The sequence below is a fragment of the Leuciscus leuciscus genome, assembly GCF_965113295.1.
Source record: "Leuciscus leuciscus genome assembly, chromosome: 10".
Lineage (NCBI taxonomy): Eukaryota > Metazoa > Chordata > Actinopteri > Cypriniformes > Leuciscidae > Leuciscus > Leuciscus leuciscus.
In genome coordinates this window covers 20,405,563-20,432,965 of record NC_138734.1, presented here as the reverse complement: position 1 = coordinate 20,432,965, position 27,403 = coordinate 20,405,563, and the positions used below count along the sequence as shown (strand labels likewise).

General features: G+C 41.3%; 1 protein-coding gene and 1 long non-coding RNA gene across 2 annotated transcripts in view; one reads left to right on the top strand and one right to left on the bottom strand.

Annotated features, from left to right (window-relative positions):
- The first annotated feature begins 5,253 nt into the window (after nucleotides 1–5,253).
- LOC309508658 overlaps nucleotides 5,254–27,403 on the top strand; it is an 82,076-nt gene continuing 59,926 nt past the window's right edge. The window contains exon 1 of the long non-coding RNA XR_014209648.1: nucleotides 5,254–5,801. This is a non-coding gene — a long non-coding RNA (uncharacterized lncRNA). The remainder of the gene's footprint in view (nucleotides 5,802–27,403) is intronic.
- LOC309507420 (uncharacterized protein) lies at nucleotides 6,634–10,881 on the bottom strand. The gene has a single exon (XM_082181593.1). It carries the CDS (start codon nucleotides 9,311–9,313, stop codon nucleotides 7,412–7,414), a length of 1,902 nt encoding a protein of 633 aa, XP_082037719.1. The 5' UTR covers nucleotides 9,314–10,881; the 3' UTR covers nucleotides 6,634–7,411.

Below are 27,403 nucleotides of genomic sequence, written 5' to 3'. Positions count from 1 at the left end.
CGTATCCTAATGACAAAGATTAATTAATGATATTAACCCTCTGGGGTCTGAGGTGTCCTTGAGATGTTGGGTCCTTGAGATGTTTTGACATGCCCTGACATTTGTGCTTTTTTCAGTTGCTTATAAACATATTAATGGCAAAGGTGTAATTACACTCTATTTAGCACAAACATGGCTACCATAATATGTGAGCAACATGTATGTGCATGTTTGTATTTTTTAGACAATAATATTATGTTGTAGCAAATTCTAAGTCCTCAAATCGGGTCTCGAAGAAATCTCTCAAGAGTTGAAGTTCCAGGTTTCAGAAGAAGTAACTTTATTGACAAGCAACAAAGTGAGATGCAGCTGTTCATCTGATCTGCAATGGTCGGAACCTCAGGTCTTATACCTTTTCTTATCACTAGGTAGCCAATCAGCTATCTTTCTCTTCTTGCTCCACCTCAAGATCTCGCTACCGTTAGCATCATCTTTCCCGGAGACATTATTCTATTGGTGGAAAAATCTTTGGCCATACCCATTTTTAAAGAATATCTTGTCACATGATTCTCTGCACCTGCAGTGTTCTAGTGCCATCCATCATTTTTAATTAACGTTTTTATTACCATCTTATCAACTACCTATACACATCTTCTCTCTGAGCTTGTTAGGTACTTTTCCATCCTCACAGACCCCCTGACCTAATTTAACCTGATTTATCCTGATTTAACCTGGTTTCTGACTGAGACACAACAATACAGACTTTTACATGAGGCAAGTTACTATGCAGTTAATTCTCATACTGTATCTTCAGAATGTTTTGGAATATATCCTCTCCCCAAATGTGACACTAATAAAAATCTATAATAAATATTTTAATGAGAAGGTTTTATTGACCTATTAAGATGTTGCTTACATCTACCTTGTAAATATATGTTTTGCTATTTTATTAAACAGTTTTCACATATAAATCAACAACAATTACAATTTTAACAATATTTCAAGTGTAATCTTTCTTTTTAAAAAGTATACATCGATTTTATCATACGTATTTCAAAGTTAAGGATTCATTATAATAACACTATAATAACACTATAATAACATCTTAGTTGATAATTCAATATACCTACTTAATTTTTTTAACAAAACATCACATACTATATATTTAACATATGAGCAGATATATTTGCATATAAATGTTAATTTGCAGTTTAATACGTTGCTTATACAAATACATTTTATTTCAACATATTTCAGTCGATTTTTACTCATCTCAGTATAGCAATATAGTTTGGTAAAAGCTAAACTAGTAGATGTGTTCATGTAAAAATAACATGTTTACTAATGTAAGTGCAAGTGCGCGCTGTTGTTTACAGCTGTAGTAAACATCTGTGCCGTTCATTCATTCACACACAGACACGCGATTCATATTTAAACAGTCCTTTTGCAGTTTACTGACACTATTGCATATCGCGATTAGAACATAGCACTTAACCTGTTAAGCTGCAACCCCACTTTTGAAAAATCCCCAGAAATGACATACCCAAACTGAAACAGATACAGTTCAAGAACACTTTGTACTAAAAGCACAAGTATGATCTCTGATTTTTTTTTTTTTTTGGCTCATGCCCAGCTGACGCTCATAATTCATATTAAAGGTATCGACGCATTTTTCCATTTCATAACTCCTGACACAAATTAAGACATAACTGTCACTATAAGTTTCTCAGAATACAATAGTGGTCAAATACTGAAACTTGAGTCTTATATCTTTTTAATGATGTATAGTTTGTCAAGGTATAACATTAAATCTGATAGTAACTTTGAACTAAATTAAAAAAAAAACGCTTCAGTGCGCCGACGCACTGGTGAAGCTTAACAGGTTAACCCTCTGAGGTCTGAGCTGTTTTCTGGGCCATGGAGGTGTTCTGACATGCCCTGACATTTGTGTTTTTTTCTGTTACTAGTGACATTTTCATGGATAAAGTCTAATTACACTGTATTCAGCACAAACTCTGCTACAATAATATATCAGCAGCATGTATGTAAAAGTTTGTAGTTTTGAGATAATGACATTTATGCGTGGTTTGTGAAAATACAAAAAAAAATTCTCACTGAAATAAGGCCATGAAACCCATACTGATTATTTCTTCACAATACTTTTGAAAATTGTATGACATAGCCTAGAATATTTGCTCCAAAACTATGTGAAAATCACCCTGACTGCTCATTCAGATAAGACAATATATTGATTTAAAATTTCTAAGACGTGTTTTGTGTGACAAAGCCATATGCGAAGAGGCGTGATCATCTCATGAATATGTAAGCTTTTAACACCTGAGAAAGACAAAGACACTCCCCTAACTGCCCTATTAGGAGCGATCAGGCCCTGTCATTCAGAGCAACCTTGCACAAAGAATGAGGAGATTTAAAAAAGAATGGCTTTTAGATTGTTTGGATTTATTTACAACACAACACAATCCAAAAATACAAATGACAAAAGAGCACATTGAAAACAATGATCCAAAGACAGAGACCTTTGTGCCATTCCTAAAAACATTGTACATACCTTTCAGTTCCAAGGTGTTTGATTTTCACTTTACCATGTTCATGTACAGAGACTCATGTGAATGTTGAAGTCAGCAGGACTCAGTTGCATCTGGTCCCTGAAAGAAAAAAAAAAAGAAAAAACTGTGAACATACTGATATCAAGAGAAACTATAGGGCTGCACGATTTTGGGAATAGATTTTAGATTTTTCTGGTTAAAATTTCTTTTTAAAATTCACAGAATACACACACACACACGTTTCCAACAATATATAATGAACACCATGTCTGTTATGCCTTGTAGGCATAGGCTACGCAGTGCTGCATAAAATAATAATAACAATAAATTAAATCTTCCAAAAGATTTCAAGAACAACTACGCTAGAGAAAAATATATTGATTATCATATGTTACTTCAAATGTTTCCATTCGTTATGATGATATGAAATGAGATAATAGTAAAAACATAAAGCCTAATGTTTGGTGCATTTTTCCTTTCAAACGCAATCGCGCTCCAAAATATGATACATTAAAACCCACAGCGCTCCAAAATATGATACATTCAAACGCCATCGCGCTCCAAAATATTAAACATTATGGTTATACATATCTATGTTTGAGCAGATATCCACAAACAGTATTTAACAGGAAACACGGGTCTAAATAGTATAATATTCACCATATATCTAGCAACAGTTCAACTGCAATGTGAAGTTTATGCAACAATACCATAAACTAATAAGTAAGAATTTCTTACCTTACATCTTTGTCTTCAAATCGCGTTCTTCTTCTTCTGAGTAAAATCCAATGTAAGCTCAGACGTGTCTTCCAAACTCGACGAAAAGCAGAGACTTGTGAAGTGTTTTGGTGTTTTGTGTTTGAGGTAACGAGGGCGTTCGCGTTCCATGTGGAGATTTGCATGTGAATCACTTTTGCGCGAGTGGGCGTGTCGAATTAAAAAGTAATTAGCAAGCGTTTGAGATACTGGACATCCTGTTGGTTTTATACAAATTACTTAAACAGAGAATATTTGTTTTCAGTTTGAATCCGATCATTTAAAAGTACACACTTAAATGTGCATAAAGGTATATGGCTCATAAATGTGTGAGAAGGATTCGCTGAGTTTTGTTTCAGTTTATAGACGTGCTCAAGAAAAAAAAGTTCACCGCGACGGAGAGGCAGAACGCACACCCTGTTTATTTTCTTTATTTTACAAAAGCACAATGTTTTGATTTGATTGTAAGTGGACACATACAAAAGATATAGAAATATCACAGATTTTTTTTTATATTTCTTTTTTCTGTATAACCATAAATGACGGAGTAATTTAAGTTTATGTTGCTGCTATGTGAAAAAAATCCAGCAAAACGCGTCGGCGCGTTTCTCGACCTCAGAGGGTTAAGAATAAAAAACTTACTGTTCACAGTCCTCTGAATAGCTGGATCCGTTGTTCCTCGATGTGAAACTAAATTATTCCTAATGATTATTCCACACAGCGAAGCAAGACGACATAAAGTGCATGAGTCTGATAAAACTCGCGGTGTGTTTTATCCAGCTGATATGGGCGTTGACACGTTTGCATGGATTGCCTCAGATCATTTGTGTCTAAAATAGCGTGCGATCTGCGTGGGCGTGGTCACATTAAAACTTAATGAGCTACAATGAGAACGGCTGACATCTCTATCTTTTCATACAGATTACATAAACTGAGAATATTTGTTTTTTTATATAAATTACTTCATTTAAAAGAAGAGAATTCAAGCTTCATGCCTGTGTGTCTGTATGCCTGTTTGACTGAGGATTCGCTGAGTTATAGTTCATTTTCGGACGTGTTTCAGATTGGACTTCACTGACAGAGAGAAGGCAGAACTCGCATCATGTTTATTTTTCTTTATTTGGCAAAAAGCACAAGACTTTGTTTTTATTGTGTATACACAAAAATAATAGACACTTAACAGGATCAAATGATGTATAACACTTGTATGTAAGATCAAAATCGACAGAGTATTTTGAGTCTCTTTTGCACTGATAAGAAAAAAAGCGAGCAGATCACGCCAGCGTGATTGCCGACCCCAGGAGGTTAAGAAGAGGATCTATGACCTCTGGAAGCATCTCTTTCAGTAGCTTAGTCGGCTAGATAATGATCTGAGATGTTATCGCTCTGCTGCAGAATTTCAACGGCATCAACATTGATTCCGTGTGATAATATTAGGTCTAGGGTATGATTACGACAATGAGTAGGTCCTGACACATGTTGTCTAACTCCAATAGAGTTAAGAATGTCTTTAAATGCCAGTCCCAATGTATCTTTTTCGTTATCTACATGTATATTAAAATCACCAACAATTATGACTTTATCTGCAGCCAGTACTAACTCTGATAGAAAGTCAGCAAATTCTTTGATAAAGTCTGTATGGTGCCCTGGTGGCCTGTATACAGTAGCCAGCACAAATCTCAAACGTGATTTATCATTTACATTATATATTGCTATATTAAGCACCAACACTTCAAAAGAATTATATTTGAAACTAGACTTCTTAGTAATTCTAAAAATATTACTATAAATTACAGCAACACCTCCCCCTTCTTACTGTAGGTTCATGTTTATAACAGTAATCTTGCGGGGTGGACTCATTTAAAGTAATGTAATTGTTTGGTTTTAGCCAGATTTCTGTCAAACACAGCACATCTAGATTATAGTGTGTAATCATATAATTCACAATAAGTGCTTTTGAAGTAAGGGATCTAATATTCAGCAACCCAGGCTTTATAATTTGCTCATTTGTATTATATCTGTTTTTTATTTGTTGAACATCAATTCAATTTTTACCCTTAGATGGGTTTGGAAGTTTTTTGTATGTCCTAGTTCGGGGAACAGACACAGTCTCTATATGATGATATCTAGGGGAAAGAGGCTCTATGTGATGGGATTTATCTGACCTTGGTGACGTGAGACAGCTATCAGACGGTCGGTTTAGCCAGTCTGTCTGCTTCCTGACCTGAGCCCCAGATTGTCATGTTTGAGCTCTAAGACTATGTGCCATATTACTAGAGAGAAGAGCAACACCATCCCAGGAGGGATGAATACCATCTCTTTTCAACAGGTCAGGTCTGCCCCAAAAACTTTTCCAATTGTCTATGAATTCTATATTATTTTGCGGACACCACTTAGACAACCAGCCATTGAGTGAGGACAATCTACTAAGTATCTCATCACTCCTGCGAACAGGAAGGGGGCCAGAGCAAATTACAGTGCCTGACATCGTACTTGCAAGTTCACACACCTCTTGACGTGAATAATAATCTTAGAGAATTTACGATTAGCATTAGCCAGCACTTTTAATTTTGCTTTGATGTCAGGTGCTCTGGCTCCTGGCAAACATGTGACTATGGTGGCTGGTGTAAGCCCGTCTATTGGTCCAAAGAAGGTCTCCAATGAAACGGGGAAGGTTTCTCTGCGTGTTACTGTCTTTCCTTTTATTCAACACAACAAGATTAAATGCAATATATTTTCTCACATGCAATAGCTCGTTTCATCTGACTCCATAAATGAAAAGGTTTTAATGATATCTGTGCATCATTAAACGTGAACGAATATTTGATTATTCTCTTAAACTCTGTTTATACTTTACCCGCTTAGATCAAGAAAACTATATCGCTTCGAGATCCTTACCAAGGTCTCCAACACAAGTGGTCAGCCCCGAAGATCAGAAGCTGGGGCAGTTGGCTAAATATCTAGGATTATGCCATACCCGCGCATCAATCAAAGATATATTCAATAGCCCCCTCGGATGCCCTTCAGGAACTTAATTCAATCGTTTTTACTTTAGTAAGTTTTGGCTCTTTAATAGCCTTGGATTAGCCAAGCCCGAACATTTACCTAAAGTAACATTAAATTAGAACAGAAGTCATCGGAAGCGTCCAAGCTAGGTTACCCAAACAGCGTCGTGCTGATCCTAGTCGGACAAACACATCCTCTCATCCAAGTCGCCCGCACACTCCCTGATATCAGTTTTTAGCCGTCGCTAATCTCTGACGCATCCTTATGGCAATACACGAATCCGTTAATCTTATTTGGGAAAAACAAGTCTCAGAGTCGTTCAGAATAAAATCAAACGTTTACAATTTATTGACCAGGTAATGAAGCAATAATTCAAAATCCCATTCGCAAGAATAGAAACATCAGTTAATCATAACATAACAACAATTCGGGAATCGAAGGATTTGTAAGGATTATTACCTGGCAACGAAAATTACACACATGCGGTTGTGTGGGCAGTCAACCTACAGACTCCTCGAACTTTTCTACACCTTTTCCTTATATACCCAGATAATTCAATATTCTTACCAAATGGTGGTCTGTCATTATAATTAGATTTTGGTTCCCTATTCAGGGATTCACACTGGGAGATCAGAATTTGTATTTGAATAGGTTCTTGTTTTACATACGGAGGTACAGTCTGAATGGAGGATCTGGGGGAGGGAAAAACACCTTTAAGGGGCACATCACTTTCTCATACTTTATAACTTCTTTTAGCTTTTCATTATGGTTGGGAGAATGAGACCATTTTACCAGACGCACTGAGACACTTTAAATAATATCCAACATGCCTAGATACTTCTTGTACATACTTTACATTGCATAGGTTTTTCAGTGTATTTCAGGTGAGGAGGAGGGGGGATGAAGGGGAGATGTGTGTGTGAAGTGCGAACTGCACTGTGTGCAGCGCCTCAAAATCCCTGTTACATATGCAGGAGATAGTTCAAGTGTTAATGTCCAGGGGGGGCCTTTTGTTCCATCGAGGGGTCAACCAGACATACTGGCAGCAGCCTTACAGCTCCCCCGTTTGGCACCGTGGGCCACTCACAGGGTTTCCTGCGGTGTCATTTCAGTCGTTGTAAGGTGGGCAGCTTTAAGGGGCTGAGAGTCAAGATAGTGTTGGTGGATGCTTTCACCGATCTGATAAGGTGTCGGAAGTAGCAACATTGGAAGAGTGTGAAGGAGAAGATGAGTGCGCTTCCAACCGCACAACCTCGAAGTACCCAGTCCCACCAGGTGTATGCAGTCTGTGCTGATCGGGTAGATGAGCTAGACAGGATCTGTGCAGTCTTTCGCGCCAAGTTTGCCTCCACTTGCGCTTGAGAGAGGTGGAACTCTGTTTGGAGAATGACGTTCTGTACCAGCTCCATCGTGTCGACCAAAGCTTGTGTTCCGTGTTCATAAAAGGTGTCGTCCCACCATGGGGAGACCTCGGCGTCCATTGGCATCCTTCCGAGGATGTCGATCTGGCCCATAGAAAAGTCCTCTGTCACTTCCAAGCAAAAGGAGTGATTAGCAGGGCAGGTCAGCCCTCCATATGTGAACGAATTCATCTCACTGATGACGCACCACTGTGAATGAGACACCTGAGCAGCATTTGAATGGCCATGCAACGATTCAACATTTATGAGTTTGCTGTCATTGGAAGAGAAAGGCTGCAATGTGTTACATGTACAGACAACATAATTGTGAGTTTCATGACAACAAGTGCGACTGGTAAACAAGGTCTCAGTACCCTTCAAAGTCATATACCCAGTGAGGTGATCCCATTTAATTACCTGATCTTTAACTACTACACCAATAGAGCGAATAGTAGTGGAATTTGGATAAACTTGATCTGGGTGGATTAAGGGAAAAGTGGCAAAAAATCCAATGCAACCAATACATTCGTTTCCAGTATACATCATAATTGTGGATAACAGTTCCGAATACTTGACATTTTTCATTTTTTCTGAAGAGAACCATCTATGCAAATCTAAAACCTCAATTAAATCATTCAAAACATGTCTCGGGGTCTTGTGAAGACGAAGGTCTAAAATTTCCTGTCTTGTTGCAGTGTACAAATCTTGTGCATATGATCTGCAGGCTAAGTCACGTTCGATGGTACGGGTCTGATTGAACAATGTGTGGCTAATCGTTAGAAGCGCCTGCGCCTCGGAACGAACCGCTTTGATAATGTTATCATTGCTATTGGTGATGTGTTGAAAACCAGTGGCCATCTGATCTGTCAACCATGTGGAGAATTGGGATTGTTTGGTTATTTTATAGGTGTTGGCTGCTGAATTGATTGATCCGAACAAGCCGGCTATCCCGCTGAGCAGGTCTCGCTTTGAGCGAGCAGGTGGAATTTGGACGGCAAGTCTGTCTTTGTAATCAGAAATTAAATCATCGATTCGTGACTGTAGCCATGCATATGACTCATCATTAACATTACAATGTTTTGTATAGGCAGAAAGTATGTTAGAAATGTTGTAAGTTACGTGTGTCATTACCAAATTTACATCATGTAATAAAGTTTTGTTGATGTTTCCTCTAATCAGTCCGTCAGGAGGAATTGAGTGCAATTCCGGACACATTTTTGGTTTAGTGTACCCGCAGGTGGTCAAATTAAAACAATACGTGACAGTCCATGAACAGTTGTGTGGATTGGTGAAATTTTCTATGCTATGTGAACATTCTCCGACACAATACGTTCCTTCTTTTCTGTTGGTCCACACAAAAGTTTTTGGCTTTTGCTCGTTAGGTGTGTACAATGTGAGATCGTACATTGACTCTGTGAACCTCATGTGTGTGTCATTATGTGTTTCTGTATGTGTGCACCTATATGTTGCAGGTTCCAAATTTTTAACGTTATAGCACAATTTTGGGTCTATGCCATTGTTGTTGTTTTCGTGTAGAGTGTACATGTCGCCTATTGTGTCGCCTGAATCTATTTTAAGTTGATACCAGGCAGTGAGGTTGTGCATGAATTTTGGTGCTCGAGTGTATCCTGAAATGTTTTCTGAAGGTGGGTGGGTGCTACCTGAACTACAGCAAATTTGTGGTGTGCAATTTGGATCCGGTACTATACCGGGAGGCCATGTAGCTGTCTCTTTGGGTGCGACTGTGATTTTTGGTGTGGACGGCCCCTTGGAGTATTTCCACACCCACCTCCCACATTTCAGGTTGTGTGTGAGTGAAACCCTTTGGCCCAGTCTGATGAACGTGGGACCAGACACTTTCCTTTCATCCGGCCTCCATGGGATCGCTGCAGTCAACCTGGAAGGCAGGAAGAGAAGTTAGTGACAGTTATTCATTTATTCTGTGTACCTTTAAATGACTTGCACTGAGACATGTGATACCATCGCAGTTTCCCTTTTATGGTTGTGGCCACACAGCTGTTGCATACAGCTTTTATTTCATATGGGCCATGCCATCTGGGTGTGAATGCACCTTGCTTCACAAAAACACGTATCATTACCATGTCTCCTTCTGAGAATTTCACCTCAGAGTTTGGGTTGAATTGTGCATCATTTGTTAGGTCTGATTGCTGTTGTTTCAGAGCAGCGTGTGCATGTAGCACTTCCAGCCTCTCTCGTAATTGCTTCAACACAGACTGTTGAGTTGCGATCACGAGAGGCCCCAGGTCTGCCGGGGTAATTTCTGGGTCGATGGGCAGCTTCATGACTCTTCCAGTCATGAGTTCAAATGGACTGATACCTGTGGCTTTCGAAGGAGTTGCCCGCAGTATTGTTAGAACTGTGGGCAGAGCGTCAATCCATTGGTTTGTGTGTTGTGCAACCTGTTTCGAGATGCTTTCTTTTATGGTTCTGTTAACGCGTTCCACCATACCAGAGCTCTGCGGCCTGTATGGAACGTGGAATCTTTGTTTGATGTTCAGCATCTGGCATATGTGTTTCATCACCTGACCTGTGAAGTGTGTGCCCTGATCGGATTCAATTTGGATTGGTGCTCCCCAGAGTGGGAGAATTTGTTTCGCTACCACACGTGCCACTGTGTTTGCACTGTTATTGCGAGTGGGAATCGCTTCCACCCATTTGGAAAATTTGTCAATTATCACAAGGCAATAACGATACCCACCCTTGGCACTGGGTAGTGGACCTATAAAATCCAATTGGAGTGACTCCCAAGGTCCTTTGGGTGGCTCTGGTCTACACAGCTTTGTACGGCCAGGCTTACCTTGGTTGATGGTGGCACATACGATGCATGTGTCACACCACCTTTGAATGTCTGATGTCATTTGTGGCCACCAGAAGTTCTTTTGTATCAGCTGTTGTGTTTTGGGAGCTGATACATGTGCATAATCATGGTACAACTTTATCACTGGTTTCTGGAGGGCTTCTGGAACGACATATTTATCGTCTCTCAAAATCATGCCTTCAGTGACCTTGACTAGTTGGTCCTGCTGCAGGTGCGGTGTCAGCTCTCCATCAGAACTCCACAGTTCTTGCTGGTACTGTTTCAAGTCAATAGGAACAGTCTGAAATGCACTCACAGCAGAAACAATCAGTCTGTCAGGCTGCCATTTATCTCCCTTTTGCGCTGCTAATTTGGCTAATTGATCTACGATATTGTTGTTTTTCTCATGTTCATCTGGATTTTTGCTGATGTGCGCGTGCACTTTGACAACGGAGAGTGAGGAATCGCGTGCTTTAACCTCCTGCCAAATCGAAGTTGTAGATTTAAATTTAGTCTTTCCCCTTATTATTAGATTCACAGGGCCGGACACCAGTTATCTTGCCAAGAAGAATTTTTATTCTTATATGTCAGGAGAGAATCCTTCAGAAGATGTTACATTCATGCCAGGTCTATGCATTCTCGTATTTCTCTTCCCTCACATCTCTTAGTTTCTCTGATGTGTACAGTAAGATTGAGCTTATATACATCACTGAGAGCCTTCCTTTTATGGTAACAAACTATGTTGCTTGAGCTTAAAAATGGAACGTATATGTCATAGAACACATGGCACAATTCACTTCCATATTAAGAACATATCTTTGTTGCTTACATCTGCATCAGTTGGAAATATGTTACAGTACACACCCCTCTGTCTTCCTATATCTCTGAAATATGATCTTCATATGAATCCATGCTATCTATAGTCTCTCCCATGCACTCAAACTCACATGCACATAAAACTCTATAACTCTATAAGATATTACAACTGATTATGAATATTAATAAAGAATAATAGTACAGATACATAATATTCAATAATAAAATAATGAAATTATATAAAAAAATGAAAAAGATGAAATTTTAGTCTTCAGAAGTTATGATGTTAAAATGTTTGATCGGCGTTCCGGCAGATGTGAGGAATTTTCTCAACTGCCACTGTGCCATAAAATCATGGACTGCACCAAATGCGTATCGGCTATCAGTGTATACACACAGCGGCTCGTGATGTGATCTGATTGCTTCGAGTAATGCAATAAGTTCAGCTTCTTGCGCAGATGTGTTTTCGGATAGTTTGATTAGCAATTGGTTAGTGTCTGTATTGGGAGAGTGAGGAGCCCACACCGCACAACCTGTGTGGAATTTACCATCATGCCAGTATCTGGAACCATCAATGTACACCTGTGTCTGATTTGGAAGTTCTTGGTCATGAACCGGGCTCTGTACTTCCTGTTTAGGCTGGCATGTGTGTGGATGGCCCTCTATATCTCCCAATAAATGAGGTAATATTCGGTCGTTAACCCTCTGGGGACCAAAAACGCGCCCGCGCGTTTTGCTCGTTTTTTTTTTTAGCAATGAAAAATAAACACAAAATGCTCTGTTAATTTTGATCTTTCATTTTCGTGTAATACATCAATCGATCCTGTTCAGTTTCTATTTTTTTTCTGTATACTCACAATACAAATAAAGTGTTTTGCTTTTTGACAAATAAAGAAAAACTAACATGATGCTATTTCTGCCTTCTCTCTGTCAGTAAACTCCCATTTGAAACGCGTTCGAAAATTATCTATAACTCCGCGAAAATTCAGTCAAACAGGCAAACAGACCCACGGGCATAAAGCTTGAGATCGCAGCTTTTAAATGAAGTAATTTATATAAAAAACAAATATTATCAGCTTCTGTAATCTGTATAAAAAGAGAGCGACTCCAGTCGAGCTCATTACGAGCCATTCAAAAGTAATTTGACCACGCCCCGGAGAGCGCGTGCTATTCAAACGCAAATTCTGAGAACCATTTCAGTCTGTGAAACGCCCCCACATCAGCTGTAAACAAAGAGGCATAATATAGCCTACCTTATGGAGAAAATTTTCCGTGCTGATATGAGGAGCAGATCCCGCTGAGGAGTGAGGTAGGCTAAGTTATCCTTTCTCAAGTGTTAATGTGGAATAACGTTATGGAATAACGTTGTAGGCATATGTAAACAAAAAGATGAATCGCGTTTCTATAATATGAATCGCGTTTTCTGTGAATGAATGAAGGGTACATATTTGTAAAGAGTGTTTAGCCTAAATATGAATCGCGCGTCTGTGTGTGAAAGAATAAACTGCTTTTACAGTTACAGTTACTGCGTTACAGTCAGGCGAAGTATGAAAGACAACATTTTGTTGACTAGATTTGGTTACAGTTTTTACTGTAGAATATACTGTCACATCAAATAAGCTTTTCTGCTCATATATATAAAATACTATTTTGTCAAAAATAAAGTCATAGACTAAGATGTTCCAATGTTGGCTATATTCAAACTAATGAATACATATGATAAAATGTAGGCCTATAATCTTTTTTTTTTTTTTTTTACAAAGAAAGAGTACTTTTTTGCAGAAATATTGCTGAAATTGTAATTATTGTTGTAATTGTAACCTTTTTAATAAAATAGCAAAACATATTTACAAGATAGATGTAAGCAAAATCTTAAATGGTCAATATAAGTCTTCTTCAAAATATATATTTTGTCCTTGCATTGTGGCTCAGTCAGTGTCACACCTGAATGAATGGCTAATTATGCAGAGTCATTATGCAGAGTGGGTGGGACTAAGGTGTAAACTACTCCTCCCCCTCGCATATTGGCTTTCCAAGCAAAACCTGTTTTACACCATTTAAATCAATGTATTTTTTTTTTGTGAACGATAAAGCAAGACTATTTTCACATAATTTTGAAGCTAGAACTGAAAGGGACAACATCCATTAGTCAAAAGTCTTGTGGGCACATATTTTGTATGAGTTTTGTGGTCTTATTTCAGCAACTTTCATTTTAATTTTTTTAAATAACCACGCATAAACATTATTCTCTTAAAAATACAAACATCTACATACATGTTGCTCGCATATTATGGTAGGCCTGTTTGTGCTATATAGAGTGAATTTACACCTTTGCCATTAACATGTTTATAAATAACTGAAAAAAGCACAAATGTCAGAGCATGTCAGAACATCTCAAGGGCCCCAAAAACAGCTTGGTCCCCAGAGGGTTAACTGTCGTGATGTCGCGTGCCTGAATGTCTGCTAGCCATCTTGCTAACCTTTGCGACGACACGCCTTTTATTCGACCCTGCAGCAGCATTTGTACTGGTGTGTGCACTGTATGCGCAACAATAGGTTGAAAACCTACCATCGGTTCAGTTGCTGTTAACATCCAGTGAACCGCCAGCACGTGCTGAGTGCATGGGTCAAATCCCTGTTCGACCGTGGACTTTTTTCGGCTGTAATAGGCGATCGGACGCAATTTTCCCCCATGTTCCTGAGCTAAAACGCCACTTAGAGTGTTTTCATTTGCGTCCACCTGTAAGTGGAAAGCTTTTTTAGGGTTAGGCAGACCAAGCGCGGGAGCGCAGCACAAACTTTCTTTTAGACTCGTAAAGGCTTTTTCGTGTTCCTCTAGCCATTCAAGGACGTCAGAGGGCTTTGATTTTCCTTTTAAGAGAGAATATAATGGCGTTACGACGTTCGCAAAGTCTGGAATGAAATCTCTTAAGTAATTTGCTGTTCCCAGCACTTTCTGTAACGCGTTCAGCGTGTGCGGTCGGGGAAGTTCAGCAATGCATTTCCGCCTATCATCTGTTAATGCTCGGTGGCTTTGCGTTATCGTATAACCCAGGTACTGGACCTCGTTTTGTGCGATTTGAGCTTTTTCTTTGTTTAATTTGAAGCCAGCTTTACCGAGCGTTAGCAGTACCTCGTCAACGAGCAGCAAATGATCATCAAATGATCCCTCGGTCGCGATAAGTATATCATCAACATAATGGATCACGTTTCCGGTCCCTGTCAGTGGATTAAGCGTGTCTTCTAATGCTCTGTGAAAAATCGCAGGACTGTTATGGAGGCCTTGTGGCATTCTCTCCCAAGTGTACTGGATTTGATTCACAGTGAAGGCCAATTTCCACTGATCAGCGCGTTTTATTGGGATGGACCAGAAACCGTTCTTTACATCAAGCACTGTAAACCAGGACGCTTGTGTTGAAATCTGTGATAATAGCGTCGACGGATTTGCCACTATAGGTGTAGCCTTGGGCAAAACTTTGTTGAGACGCTGATAATCAATACAAAGACGCCATTTACCATTCGATTTTGGTACTGGTAAACACGGAGAGTTTGTGGTCGAACTACAACGTCGGACTATTCCTCTGATTTCAAGTTGCTGTACAATTTCATGAACAGCTGACTCGGCCTCTGGTTTGATGCGGTATTGTTTTTGTGGGGGAGGGGGCTCCCCCTCAATGCACACAACAAAGTCAATGAGGCCACAGTCATGTTCATGTGTAGCCCAAATGTAATCATGTTTGTTCAACATCTGATGAACGGGATCTGGTGTGGATATGGACATAATTGCTCATTGTGTTTTTTGGTAGGCATTTTTTTACTGTTTTGTCTGTTTTCAACTCAATTTGCTTTTCAAAGCAGTGAATTACAAAGCCATACTTTCGCATAATGTCCATTCCCAGTACAGTCCCTTCACTGTTATTAGGTAAATACCAGAGAGGTTCTTTCAAAACAGTTACGCCTAAATCGAGTTCAATTGGCTGTGTTTTTGTTGCAATCATTAACGTGTCGCCGATGCCTTTGACCTGAATAGTTTCGTTAGTTAAAGGAAATAGAATGTCGGTACAGGAGCAAGATGCACCAGAATCAATAAGTACGTCCGCTAACCGGCCTCCTAAATTAGCTCTTATTTTTATTCGGTTTCCGCTCTTAATTATGCTCCCTATGGCGATGGATGCCACGTATCCCTATTGTGGTTGATTTTTTTCAGTCGTTCCGCTCGCGTTGTGGGCCGCGCCATTTTGGCTTTGTTGTTTTTGATACTCGGCAATGAAATTGGTGAATTGCTTGTACAGGTTATCGTTTCCGCGAGATGGCGATTTTTTACCATGATTGTCTAGCTTTTCTAAATCTCGCTCTCTTTTGGCAATCTTTCTTTACATGGCCATAATTTTTGCAATAGTAGCATAGCACTTGGTGCTTGGAGCTTGGAGATTTATGGCTAAATTTGTTTGGGCTGTTCCCTTCGGTCAACCATTGCGCGGACGCAATGTTGCGGGGTTTTGTTTTGTAAAATCTGTTTTCTATTCTTGAACCCCAGTCTACTATTGCTTGGAATGTGTTTTCGGCCGGGTCGACGCCATTTGCCAAAGCTTTCTGAATGGGAATGCCGGCATTGGTCTTTAAAATTTGTAGTAATGCGTCGTGGTTGCGGTCTATCTCTTCTAGCCCTGAGTGTTCTCTGTATGTTACCCATAACCGTTCAGCGTACGTTTCAAATGACTCGTTACCTGTTTGTTTTATTTCTAAGATTTTGCTCCAATCAATATGCGTTGGACCCCTAATGTTTAATAATGCCTGTTTTAGACGCTCGTAGATAGCTTCGTTGGTTTCATCGTCGACTCGGTTCATTATGTCGCCAGATTTCATGTTTGCGGTAAGCTTCGATCTAATCTCATCAGGTATAGTAAGTAGAGCGATTTGCCACACATCTCGAGTTTCTAATTTGTACACACTGGCCTGTAACATCAATGCTTCCCAGTAGGGTTGAAACGGCCCTTTTCGCGGCAGCATTCCTACGACTTGTTTATGTCGTGAACATTCTTCGCATGTTAACGGCCGGCTGATCGTTGTGATTTCATCATCCGCGTTTGTCATGGTTTTAAGCACAGCGACTCTAACTGATTTTTTAGGCAAATCAATCGATTTTGTTCGAGTCTTAACTGGGCTTCGCAAGTTTGGTTGCTCAGGCCACAGACTCACAAGAGCTCGGTTACGAGTTTCTCTCTGTGGCTTGTGTAACGTTAGTAATGCGTCGTCATCGCTATCATGGTTAGCATTTAGCTCAAATGTTTCTTCCAGTGCTGCTTGTTTAACCGCGGCTACTGGGAAACCTGATTTATCGCAGCAATCTTCGAGAGCAGATATGTAATTACTGCCAGTTTGAAGTTTTGTTTGAATTCGATCAATGTTTGTTGCCATTTCTTCGCGCTGTCTAGCCCACCCCTGTTGTTCGTACGCAAACGCTTCGACTTGTGTTCTTAACTTGTACAGTTCGTCAGAACGCGATCTTTCGATTTCTTTAATATTTGCTATTGTTCGTTCGTTCTCTGTTATTGTCTCGAGGTCGTTACGACGAAGCAAATAAACAATTGCAGCGGGAATCTTTTTGTATTTTGATTTTGATTTTAGCTTCGCACCCTCGGCAGAATACCAGGATAATATTTCGTTGTTACTCCAGCTTAATTGTAATCCCTTGTCGCTTAACCGAACAAGGAGTTTTTTCAACTGCACGCCTAGAATCTCCATTATCTCCACATCAACGCTGTTGTGCTTTCCCTGAAAAGACATGTTTCCCGTCTAATTCTTCTCCCCACCGGATTTTTCGGTTCCGGTCTAAAAAAGGGTATACCGTACCCGTACTAACAATGTGTCTATATGTGATGTGCAAAACAGTTTTTCCCTCAACACTAAAAGGCAAAAAGATCAACTTACCACAGCAGCTGGAGATAGGTGAAAAGGAGATCAAACCTCATGTTCCGGGCAAGGTTCAAGTTGAATGTCGCGCTGGAAAGACGTTGCTCGTCTGTTGCGAGATCACGGAGGCGTGGTCACCACTTTGTAAGCCCGTCTATTGGTCCAAAGAAGGTCTCCAATGAAACGGGGAAGGTTTCTCTGCGTGTTACTGTCTTTCCTTTTATTCAACACAACAAGATTAAATCCATAAATGAAAAGGTTTTAATGATATCTGTGCATCATTAAACGTGAACGAATATTTGATTATTCTCTTAAACTCTGTTTATACTTTACCCGCTTAGATCAAGAAAACTATATCGCTTCGAGATCCTTACCAAGGTCTCCAACACAAGTGGTCAGCCCCGAAGATCAGAAGCTGGGGCAGTTGGCTAAATATCTAGGATTATGCCGTACCCGCGCATCAATCAAAGATATATTCAATAGCCCCCTCGGATGCCCTTCAGGAACTTAATTCAATCGTTTTTACTTTAGTAAGTTTTGGCTCTTTAATAGCCTTGGATTAGCCAAGCCCGAACATTTACCTAAAGTAACATTAAATTAGAACAGAAGTCATCGGAAGCGTCCAAGCTAGGTTACCCAAACAGTGTCGTGCTGATCCTAGTCGGACAAACACATCCTCTCATCCAAGTCACCCGCACACTCCCTGATATCAGTTTTTAGCCGTCGCTAATCTCTGACGCATCCTTATGGCAATACACGAATCCGTTAATCTTATTTGGGAAAAACAAGTCTCAGAGTCGTTCAGAATAAAATCAAACGTTTACAATTTATTGACCAGGTAATGAAGCAATAATTCAAAATCCCATTCGCAAGAATAGAAACATCAGTTAATCATAACATAACAACAATTCGGGAATCGAAGGATTTGTAAGGATTATTACCTGGCAACGAAAATTACACACATGCGGTTGTGTGGGCAGTCAACCTACAGACTCCTCGAACTTTTCTACACCTTTTCCTTATATACCCAGATAATTCAATATTCTTACCAAATGGTGGTCTGTCATTATAATTAGATTTTGGTTCCCTATTCAGGGATTCACACTGGGAGATCAGAATTTGTATTTGAATAGGTTCTTGTTTTACATACGGAGGTACAGTCTGAATGGAGGATCTGGGGGAGGGAAAAACACCTTTAAGGGGCACATCACTTTCTCATACTTTATAACTTCTTTTAGCTTTTCATTATGGTTGGGAGAATGAGACCATTTTACCAGACGCACTGAGACACTTTAAATAATATCCAACATGCCTAGATACTTCTTGTACATACTTTACATTGCATAGGTTTTTCAGTGTATTTCAGGTGAGGAGGAGGGGGGATGAAGGGGAGATGTGTGTGTGAAGTGCGAACTGCACTGTGTGCAGTGCCTCAAAATCCCTGTTACATATGCAGGAGATAGTTCAAGTGTTAATGTCCAGGGGGGGCCTTTTGTTCCATCGAGGGGTCAACCAGACATACTGGCAGCAGCCTTACAGCTGGTGTCTCTATTTTCACGTTCTGTGTAATAGAATTGCCAATAACTAGGGTTAATTAGTGTTTCACTGAGTGGGAAGAATCTATTTGAAGTTGTAATCGGAACGGAAGAGGGGTGTTTTGTCCCGCGACTACAGCGCCTCACCGCCACCCAGTTGCTCTGCTGCATGGGCTCTACTTCAGCCGGAACCGAACAATGTAAAGAGTTCACTAAGCTAGTCTCATCCAAAGCAGAATCTAAAACCCTTGCACTCTTACATTTAACCTCAATTAAAGCTTGGATGCGTGTCTCTAGTTCTGAAATCTTCCCAGTCAGCTTTACTATCTCCCTGCATTTATCACATGTAAATCCTGTGCTGACAGAGAAGGATATGCTAAACATGTTGCATGAGGTGCAAGTAAAAATAAGAGGAGAAGATGACATGACTTACCGTGTTTGTTGACTGATCCTAATCACCTAAGTTATTTGATGGACTCATGAAAAGGCACGAGTGTGCGCGAGAAAAATAAATAAATAAAGAGCGCACAGATGGCACGCTAACAGGCTAGTGAATTACTAGCGTGTTGTGCTAGCAATAATAATTTAGATTGAAGCTAGCGATGTCAGTGTAGAACTTTCCAGCATGTTAACTAGCGTTTTACATATATATAAATATATATATTATGAGTGATGGACATTATTATTATGTTCTGGTTATATGAGAAAATAAGTGTGTACATTTACCGACTTATTACAAAGGCAGTCATATTTATGTTATATTTTATGCAATATGTAATAATCTGAATTAGTTACAGTGCGCAGGCGTCGTCTCGCCTTTAGGTTTCATTTTCATTTAGTTGAAGTTCAGGACTGGTACGCCTTGCCGGTGAGTGACTGTAAACTAACATTGCTAGTAATTTGGGTTGATATTTAATAACATTTAAGTGTGCAGGTTTATTAGTTAATTCTGGTGTTTGTGTTTGTGTTTTCATTGCAGGTTTACAACCTAACCTAACCTAATATAACGTCAGAGAGTGTTTTGTAACGTTATGTGTACGAAATAAAGCTCGTAAAGTGAAACGCGTTGTATCCGCCGTACTTGTCCTGAAACCCTTCCAGTGGGGAATTTATTGAGCTATAGAAGGTAGCTTAACAGACAACTGGACAGTTGTAAACCGCCGTCGGAGCCGTGCTAGAGAGAACACGAGCCCCGAGCGGATAGCCATTGTTGATGACTCGCGCCGGCGGGAAAGCAGCCTCGGATTCTGAAGCGGCCGTCAACAATACAATACCACTACAATGGAGAAGCCGAAGGCAAGATCTAACGGGACCGTTAAAGGGCTGAATAACTTCCACAACCGTGAGTAAAACTGTTTGGATAATGATGACAGCCGCGGGGCTATTATAGTGACTTTGTAAACAACACCACTACAAGCCATAACAGTTGGCAAAGAGTTGTTCGCGGACGAACGATTCTTTTAAACGATTCTTTGAACCGATTCTTTTCAACGAGTCATTTTGTCAAAAGGCGATTTTGAAGATTCTTTTCACTAGAAAAAGAGAGAGAAAAAAAAAGAAGTATTAAAAACGAAAAAGACAAAATGGCAGATGACAAGCCAGATATGGAGAGCTTAAAGTGGAAACGCTCAAATGCGCAACGAAACTTTACAACACGAATAAACCGCCTTAATGTTAGTGCTGGCCGTTTACGTGAAGTTGAGTTATCAGAAGAGTTAGCAAGATTGAAGGAAGAATATGAAAAACTCCTCGATATCAGTAATGAATATATTGACGCACAGAGCGAGATAGACCCTACGGGTGACGACAGTGAGTCGCTGGACGCCCTGGCGAGGAGAGATGCCAGTGAGCAAAGGTTCATTGAAACTGAGAGTAAGATCATGGAAATGTTGTGGTCCAAGTATGCAGCGCCGGACATAGACGCTCTTGTAACACAGTTCAAGTCTGCTCTTGATCGGGCTGAGGCGCTCGGGAAAAGTAAAGTAGTGCCATGGACGCAGCAAGGGGTCGAAAGTGGTAAGCTGGATAGGAAACTCCATGAACTCAAGGAGGCTGTGTACACTTGGAGAGACTATCGGCCACATGGTAAGGATAAATGGATGCTCCTTTTGTCATATGAAAGAGGACAAGGAGCAACTGATGGATGAGTGGACATGCCGACGTGATAATGAGGTTATGAAAAGGAACAGTACAGAACTAAAAGATGATGAGACGGAGGTGAGGAGGAAGAGGATGAAGATGTCGGAGGTGATGATGTGGATGGTGGGCCTGTCACAACAGCTATCAACAGCCTTACAGCTCCAGATAACATCACCTTTACCCAACCAGTAAGCCTTGCTATTGCTACTTCACCTGTTAACACCCAGCCTGCTATCGTCAATCCGCCCACTGATGGGAAGGAAACTGTATATGTCACGAGCTCTCCTTCATTCATGTTCTCTGACAGAGCAAGCATCTCTACCTGTGCTGCTCAAGGTACCACTGTCACAAGTCAATCTCAGAGCAGGTATGGAGTACCTACCACACACAGTACCCCCCAACAGACATTACAGCCCGACCTGCAATCAAGACGGTCTGACGGTCTCAGGGAGAGAGACGCATGGAGTTGACGGTGGCTGCGACCAGCGACCACAGCGACCAGCCACTGGGATGCGAAGTACCCCTGGAAGGAAAGCCCAGCCTCTCTTCCTAACAACCGAAAAGCTGTGGAAGCAACGTTCCTGAGGGCTGAGAAGCGGCTTGAGAAAGACCCCCTGTGGAAAGCGGCTTACATGAGGCAAGTCCACGAGATGGTGGGGAGAGGAGCTGCTGTTAAGCTCACTAAGGATGTGATGGACAGCTGGGAAGGTGCTGTGTGGTGGGTGAGCCACTTAACCGCTCCAAATCCCCACTCAATGACTACGCCGGTGCGCCTCGTCTGGAACAGCAGTCAGGAGTTCCGAGGGGTGAGCATGAATAGCATTTTGCTCAAAGGCCCAGACGTCCTAAATCCCATCAGAGCGGTGCTCCTCAGATTCCGGGAAGGAAAACATGCAGCCATCGGAGACATCACCAAGATGTACAATTCGGTTTGGCTGGAGGAACAAGAGGTCCATGTGCATCGGTTCCTATGGAGAGACTCACCGAAGGATGAGATTGAGGATTATGCTGTCGTGAGGGTGAACACGGGGGACAAACCAGCATGGGGGTGCATTGCACAAGTTGCCATGCGAGAGACTGCGAAGTTGCCCCAGTTCTCTGATATGACGGAGGAAAGGAGAGTCATAGAAAAAGACTCCTATGTCGATGACCTCCTCACGTCCCACAATGACCCAACCTGTCTAGACAAGATCCAAGAGGGAGTAGAGAAAATACTGAAAGCAGGTGGCTTTTACCTCAAGCCTTGGGTCCGGTCAAAGTGGGAGGCGGGACGGGATAGAGTCCAAGCCAGTGACTCTGACGTTGCCCAACCAGCTAAGTGAGGAAGATAACAAAGCCCTGGGGGGTTGGCTATCTCGTGCAAGAGGACAAACTCTTTGTGATGGTCTCCATCAACTTCTCCAGAAGGAAGAAGAAAATGAGAACTGAGATTGACCTCACTGAAGATGAAGTGGAAGTAAAGACACCAAACCCACTGACTCGCCACGTTCTACTGAGCCAGATAGCTGGGCTGTATGACCCGATTGGTCTGGTAACACCTGTGAAACAGAAAGGAGTGATCCTTGTAAGAAGAGCCTTCCAGGAAGCTGGCAAACTTACTAAAGACACCTGGGATGAACCTCTATCTGACGAGCTAAGAGGAAAGGCAACTGAACTGTTCAAGGAGTACGCTCGTTTGAGTAGCATCAAGTTCCACAGGAGCCTCACGCCATCTGACTGGAGGGGTAAACCCTGGGGAATCACGTTTTCTGATGGGAGCTGTGTGTCCTATGGCGCTGTACTGTACTTGCGATGGGTAACATCAAATGGTGTGGTCACCCGGTTAGTAGAGTCAAAGGCCAAGTTAACCCCCCTCAACCAGAAAAGTGACGCAGTCAAAGCTGAGGTATGCGGGGCTGTCTTTGCTACACGTCTAAAGGGATATGTATTGAAGCATGGACGGTTAGACGTGGAGAAGTGGTACCACTTCATTGACAGTCAGACGGTGCTGGGAGCTATCCAGAGAGAGAGCTACGGATTCCAGACATTCTTCGCGAACCGAGTCGGAGAGATTCAGAAGGCTGGACCCGTAACTGACTGGTGGTGGATACCAGGCGAGGTCAACATCGCTGATCTAGTCACGAGAGGGTGCTCTCCTGAATTGCTGGGTGAGAACTCTGTGTGGCAGGAAGGTCCTGAGTTCCTGTCTAGTCCAGTTGAGGATTGGCCCATGAAGTCCACTTCAGAAGTAGCAGCTGATGCTAGGGAGGTGGTGAGTAAACTCCAGAGAAAGGCCTTTTCAGCAGTACTCACCAGAGCTCAAGCCAAGAAGCTGTTGAACCCTGACAGTCCTAGTGGTGAAGATCAAATAGTTGCAGATGAAGTTAGCGGGGCTTCAGCGTCCTCAGAAAATGGGATGAAATTGACTTTAGCTGAGACCAAAGAAATGGAGACACTGTGGGGAGCAGTACTCATAGACCAAGTGGAACCAACAAGGTACAGTTCTCTAGCTAAGCTTTGTGGACAATAAAGGCTACTACTACTAAGCTTTGTGGAGTAGTTGGTTATGTCCGCAGAGCTGTGAAGAAGTGGTTGGCCCGTGTAGGCAAGGCCTCTATACCAGCAAAGTGGGAGGCAGTGTTGAAGGAACGCAAAGCTGCATTCCAAGACCTGTGCCTAGCCGCCCAGAAGGGAGTTATGTTTCCTGTGACGACGCTAAACAGACTCGTTGTCAGCAGGGATGAGGCTTCAGGGCTCCTAAAATGCCATGGTAGAGTCCAGACCATTACCCAGGGAGATACCGGTGTACCCCTGATCCCCTACAATGCATGGATTAGCACCTTTCTCACACGAGAGGCCCATAAGGTTAACCACGAAGGTGTTGCTGGTACACTCCTCCGTGTGAGGTCTAAAGCATGGGTGGTGCGGGGACCAAGGATTGCCAGAAATGTCATTGACTCCTGTATGCACTGTCGAAAGACCAAAGCGAGAATGTGCAAACAGGTGATGAGTGAGCTCCCCCTCGAACGAACTGAACCAGCTGCACCTTTAGAATTTACGACATTGGACTTTTTCGGACCATATGTTGTTAAAGATACTATAAGACGAAGAACAAAGATGAAAATCTGGGGTGTAGTGTTCAGCTGTATGGCTTCAAGAGCAGTACATGCTGACATTGTGCAAGATCTGTCGACGGAAGGATTCCTGAAAGCATACCAGCGCTTCACAGCTCTCAGGGGTCACCCAAGAAAGCTTTGGTCGGATCAAGGGACCAACTTTGTGGGCACCAGGCCAGTACTACAGGAGCTTTATGAGTTCTTAAGTGGCATTGACAAGGATCAGGTCCAGAAGAAGGCGGCAGCTGTAGGCACCGACTGGATGTGGGTGTTTCACCCGGCGGACTCTCCACACCGAAATGGGGCAGCTGAGGCAGCTGTCCGTGTACTTAAGAGAGCATTAAGCAGTGTTGGCAAAGAAGGAAACCTGGCAGCACTGGAGTTCCAGACCCTCCTGTACCTTGCTGCTAACTTGTCAAATGAAAGACCAATCGGTGCCAGAGCCCAGGTACAAGATGAGACCGTGGAAGTCATCACTCCCAACTCTCTTCTGCTTGGTCGCGCAGGACCCAGTGGGGACTCCCAAGGGTTTAAGTATCCAACTTACCCCGTTGTGAGGCTGAGAGCAATCCAGATCGAGGTTGACAAGTTTTGGAAGAGATGGAGCCAGCTGGCAGGTCCGGGCCTCTACATCCGTCAAAAGTGGCACGCGCCTGCTAGAAATGTTGCAGCAGGGGACCTGGTGTGGTTAGCTGACCAGAATGCGCTGAATTTGTGATGTTAAGTAAGTTATATTTAGCAGTATAAACAATAAGGAATGATAGTAAATAATGATTCAAAACAGAAAGATATACAAAGCTTTCAAACGCACACCAACGCAACAGCACCAGAAGCAACAAGGCAGACAGGAGCAATCGATCAGGAGCTATCACATAGAGACTCTTTCACCTAGATATCATATAGACACTGTGTCTGTTCCCCAAATTAGGAAATACAAAGAACTCCCAAACCCATTTAAGGGTAAAAATGTAATTGATGTTCAACAAATAAAAAATAGATATAATACAGATGAACAAATGATAAAGCTTGGGTTGCTGAATATTCGATCCCTTGCTTCAAAAGCACTTATTGTTAATGATATGATTACAGATTATAACATAGATGTGTTGTGTTTGACAGAAACCTGGTTAAAGGGTTAGTTCACCCAAAAATGAAAATTCTGTCAGTAATTACTCACCCTCATGTTGTTCCAACCGCGTAAGACCTTCGTTCATCTTCGGAACACAAATTAAGATATTTTTTGATGAAATCTGAGTGCTGGGTCACTCTCCATAGGCTGCTAGGTGGCCCAAACTTGCTGGCCCAGAAAAGTTATTAAAGAGATCGTTAATATAGTCCAAGTGACTACAGTGGCTCAATCTTAAGTATATCAAGCGACGAGAATACTTTTTGTGCGCAAAAACAAACAAAAATAACGACTTTATTACACTATTCATTTCCTTCTCTCTGGGCCTCGTAGTGTTTTTGCGTAGCGCATCTGTGTTACACGTCACCACGTAGGCTCACTATTGGCCGACGCTGGTCATGTGTCTGACGTATAACACAGACGCGCTACGCAAAAACACTACGAGGCCCAGAGAGAAGGAAATGAATAGTGGAATAAAGTCGTTATTTTTGTTTGTTTTTGCGCACAAAAAGTATTCTCGTCGCTTGATATACTTAAGATTGAGCCACTGTAGTCACTTGGACTATATTAACGATCTCTTTAATAACTTTTCTGGGCCAGCAAGTTTGGGCCACCTAGCAGCCTATGGAGAGTAACCCAGCACTCAGATTTCATCAAAAAATATCTTAATTTGTATTCCGAAGATGAACGAAGGTCTTACGCGGTTGGAACAACATGAGGGTGAGTAATTACTGACAGAATTTTCATTTTTGGGTGAACTAACCCTTTAAAACCAGATGATTACATTACTTTAAATGAGACCACCCCTCAAGATTTCTGTTATAAAAACAAGCCACGTCTGAAAGGAAAAGGGGGTGGTTTTGCTGCAATCTATAGTAATATCTTCAGAATGACTGAGAAGTCTAGTGTTGGTGCTTTATGTAACAATATCTAGTGTAAACGATAAATCACGCTTGACATTTGTTCTAGCTACTGTATACAGGCCACCAGGGCACCATACAGACTTTATCTTTTTTTTTTTTTTTTTTACAACTTTTTATTGAGTTTTCTTTTTCAAAGTCAAGAAAAACAAAAATACAAAGCAAAAAGCAACTATACAAATCTAGAACCCACCCCATCTCACCCCTGGTAGACTTCAAATAAAAACCAAATACAAACCTAGAATGTAGACCCAAAAAACAATAATAATAATAATAAAAAAATATATAAAAATAAAAATAGATCACATAGATGTTAAAAAAGTTGACACAATATCAAAAGCAGCATGCCATAAATTCACAGTCTTAACATTGGATCCATGCATATGAGAAGTTGAGAGTTCCATCAATATAATGTCCAGCAAAGATACTGTCCATGTTCGTCTGTCCATTGTGTGAGGAGGATTCCAGCGGTTACCTAACATTTTTTTTGCCGCTGTGAGAGTGGTTAACAGTAAATATCTTTGTTGAATGGATAAGGTAAGGTCCCTAAAATCGTTCAAGAAAAAATTATGTGGGTTCAAAGAAATATCAGTGCCCAACAGATATGATAACTCCTGTGAGAGCTGGCTCCAAAAAGGTGAGAGAGAGGGACAGTCCCAAAAGAAGTGCAAGTACGTGCCTAGAGATCCTTGAGAACAAAGATTAGGCTACACTTGGGAGAGGTGTTTTATGTTCCTTTTTTAGAAAGAAATGGTATCTGCGAGGATTTCCAGTCAGGATTTAGACCGTACCATAGACTGCTCTCATTAGAGTTACAAATGATTTGCTCTTATCATCCGATCGTGGTTGTATCTCTCTATTAGTGTTACTCGATCTTAGTGCTACATTTGATACCACTGACCAAAACATTCTTTTAAATAGACTCAAAAATTATGTTGGCATTAGTGGAATTGTATTAGCATGGTTTAAATCATACTTTTCTGACCATTATCAGTTTGTAGCAGTAAATGAAGAGATGTTTTATCAATCACAAGTTCAGTATGGATTACCACAAGGCTCAGTACTAGGACCGTTGCTGTTAACTCTGTACATGCTACCCTTGAGCGATATCATTAGGAAGCATGGGTTTTCATAGTTTTCACTGTTATGCCGATGATACTCAGCTATATCTCTTCCGGCCCGATGAAACTTGACAATTCAAGAAATTAACGGAATGCAAAGCTGATATAAATTTTTTGGATGACTAGTAATTTCCAATCGAGTTCCTAATGATTGGACCAAAAACCTCCGCAAGTACTAACCTAGAATACTGTCTAACACTTGATGGCTGCTC

What these genes read in the sequence shown, in the direction of transcription:
- LOC309507420 (XM_082181593.1), bottom strand. Translation starts at nt 9,313, where the DNA reads ATGCACAACCTCACTGCCTGGTATCAACTTAAAATAGATTCAGGCGAC.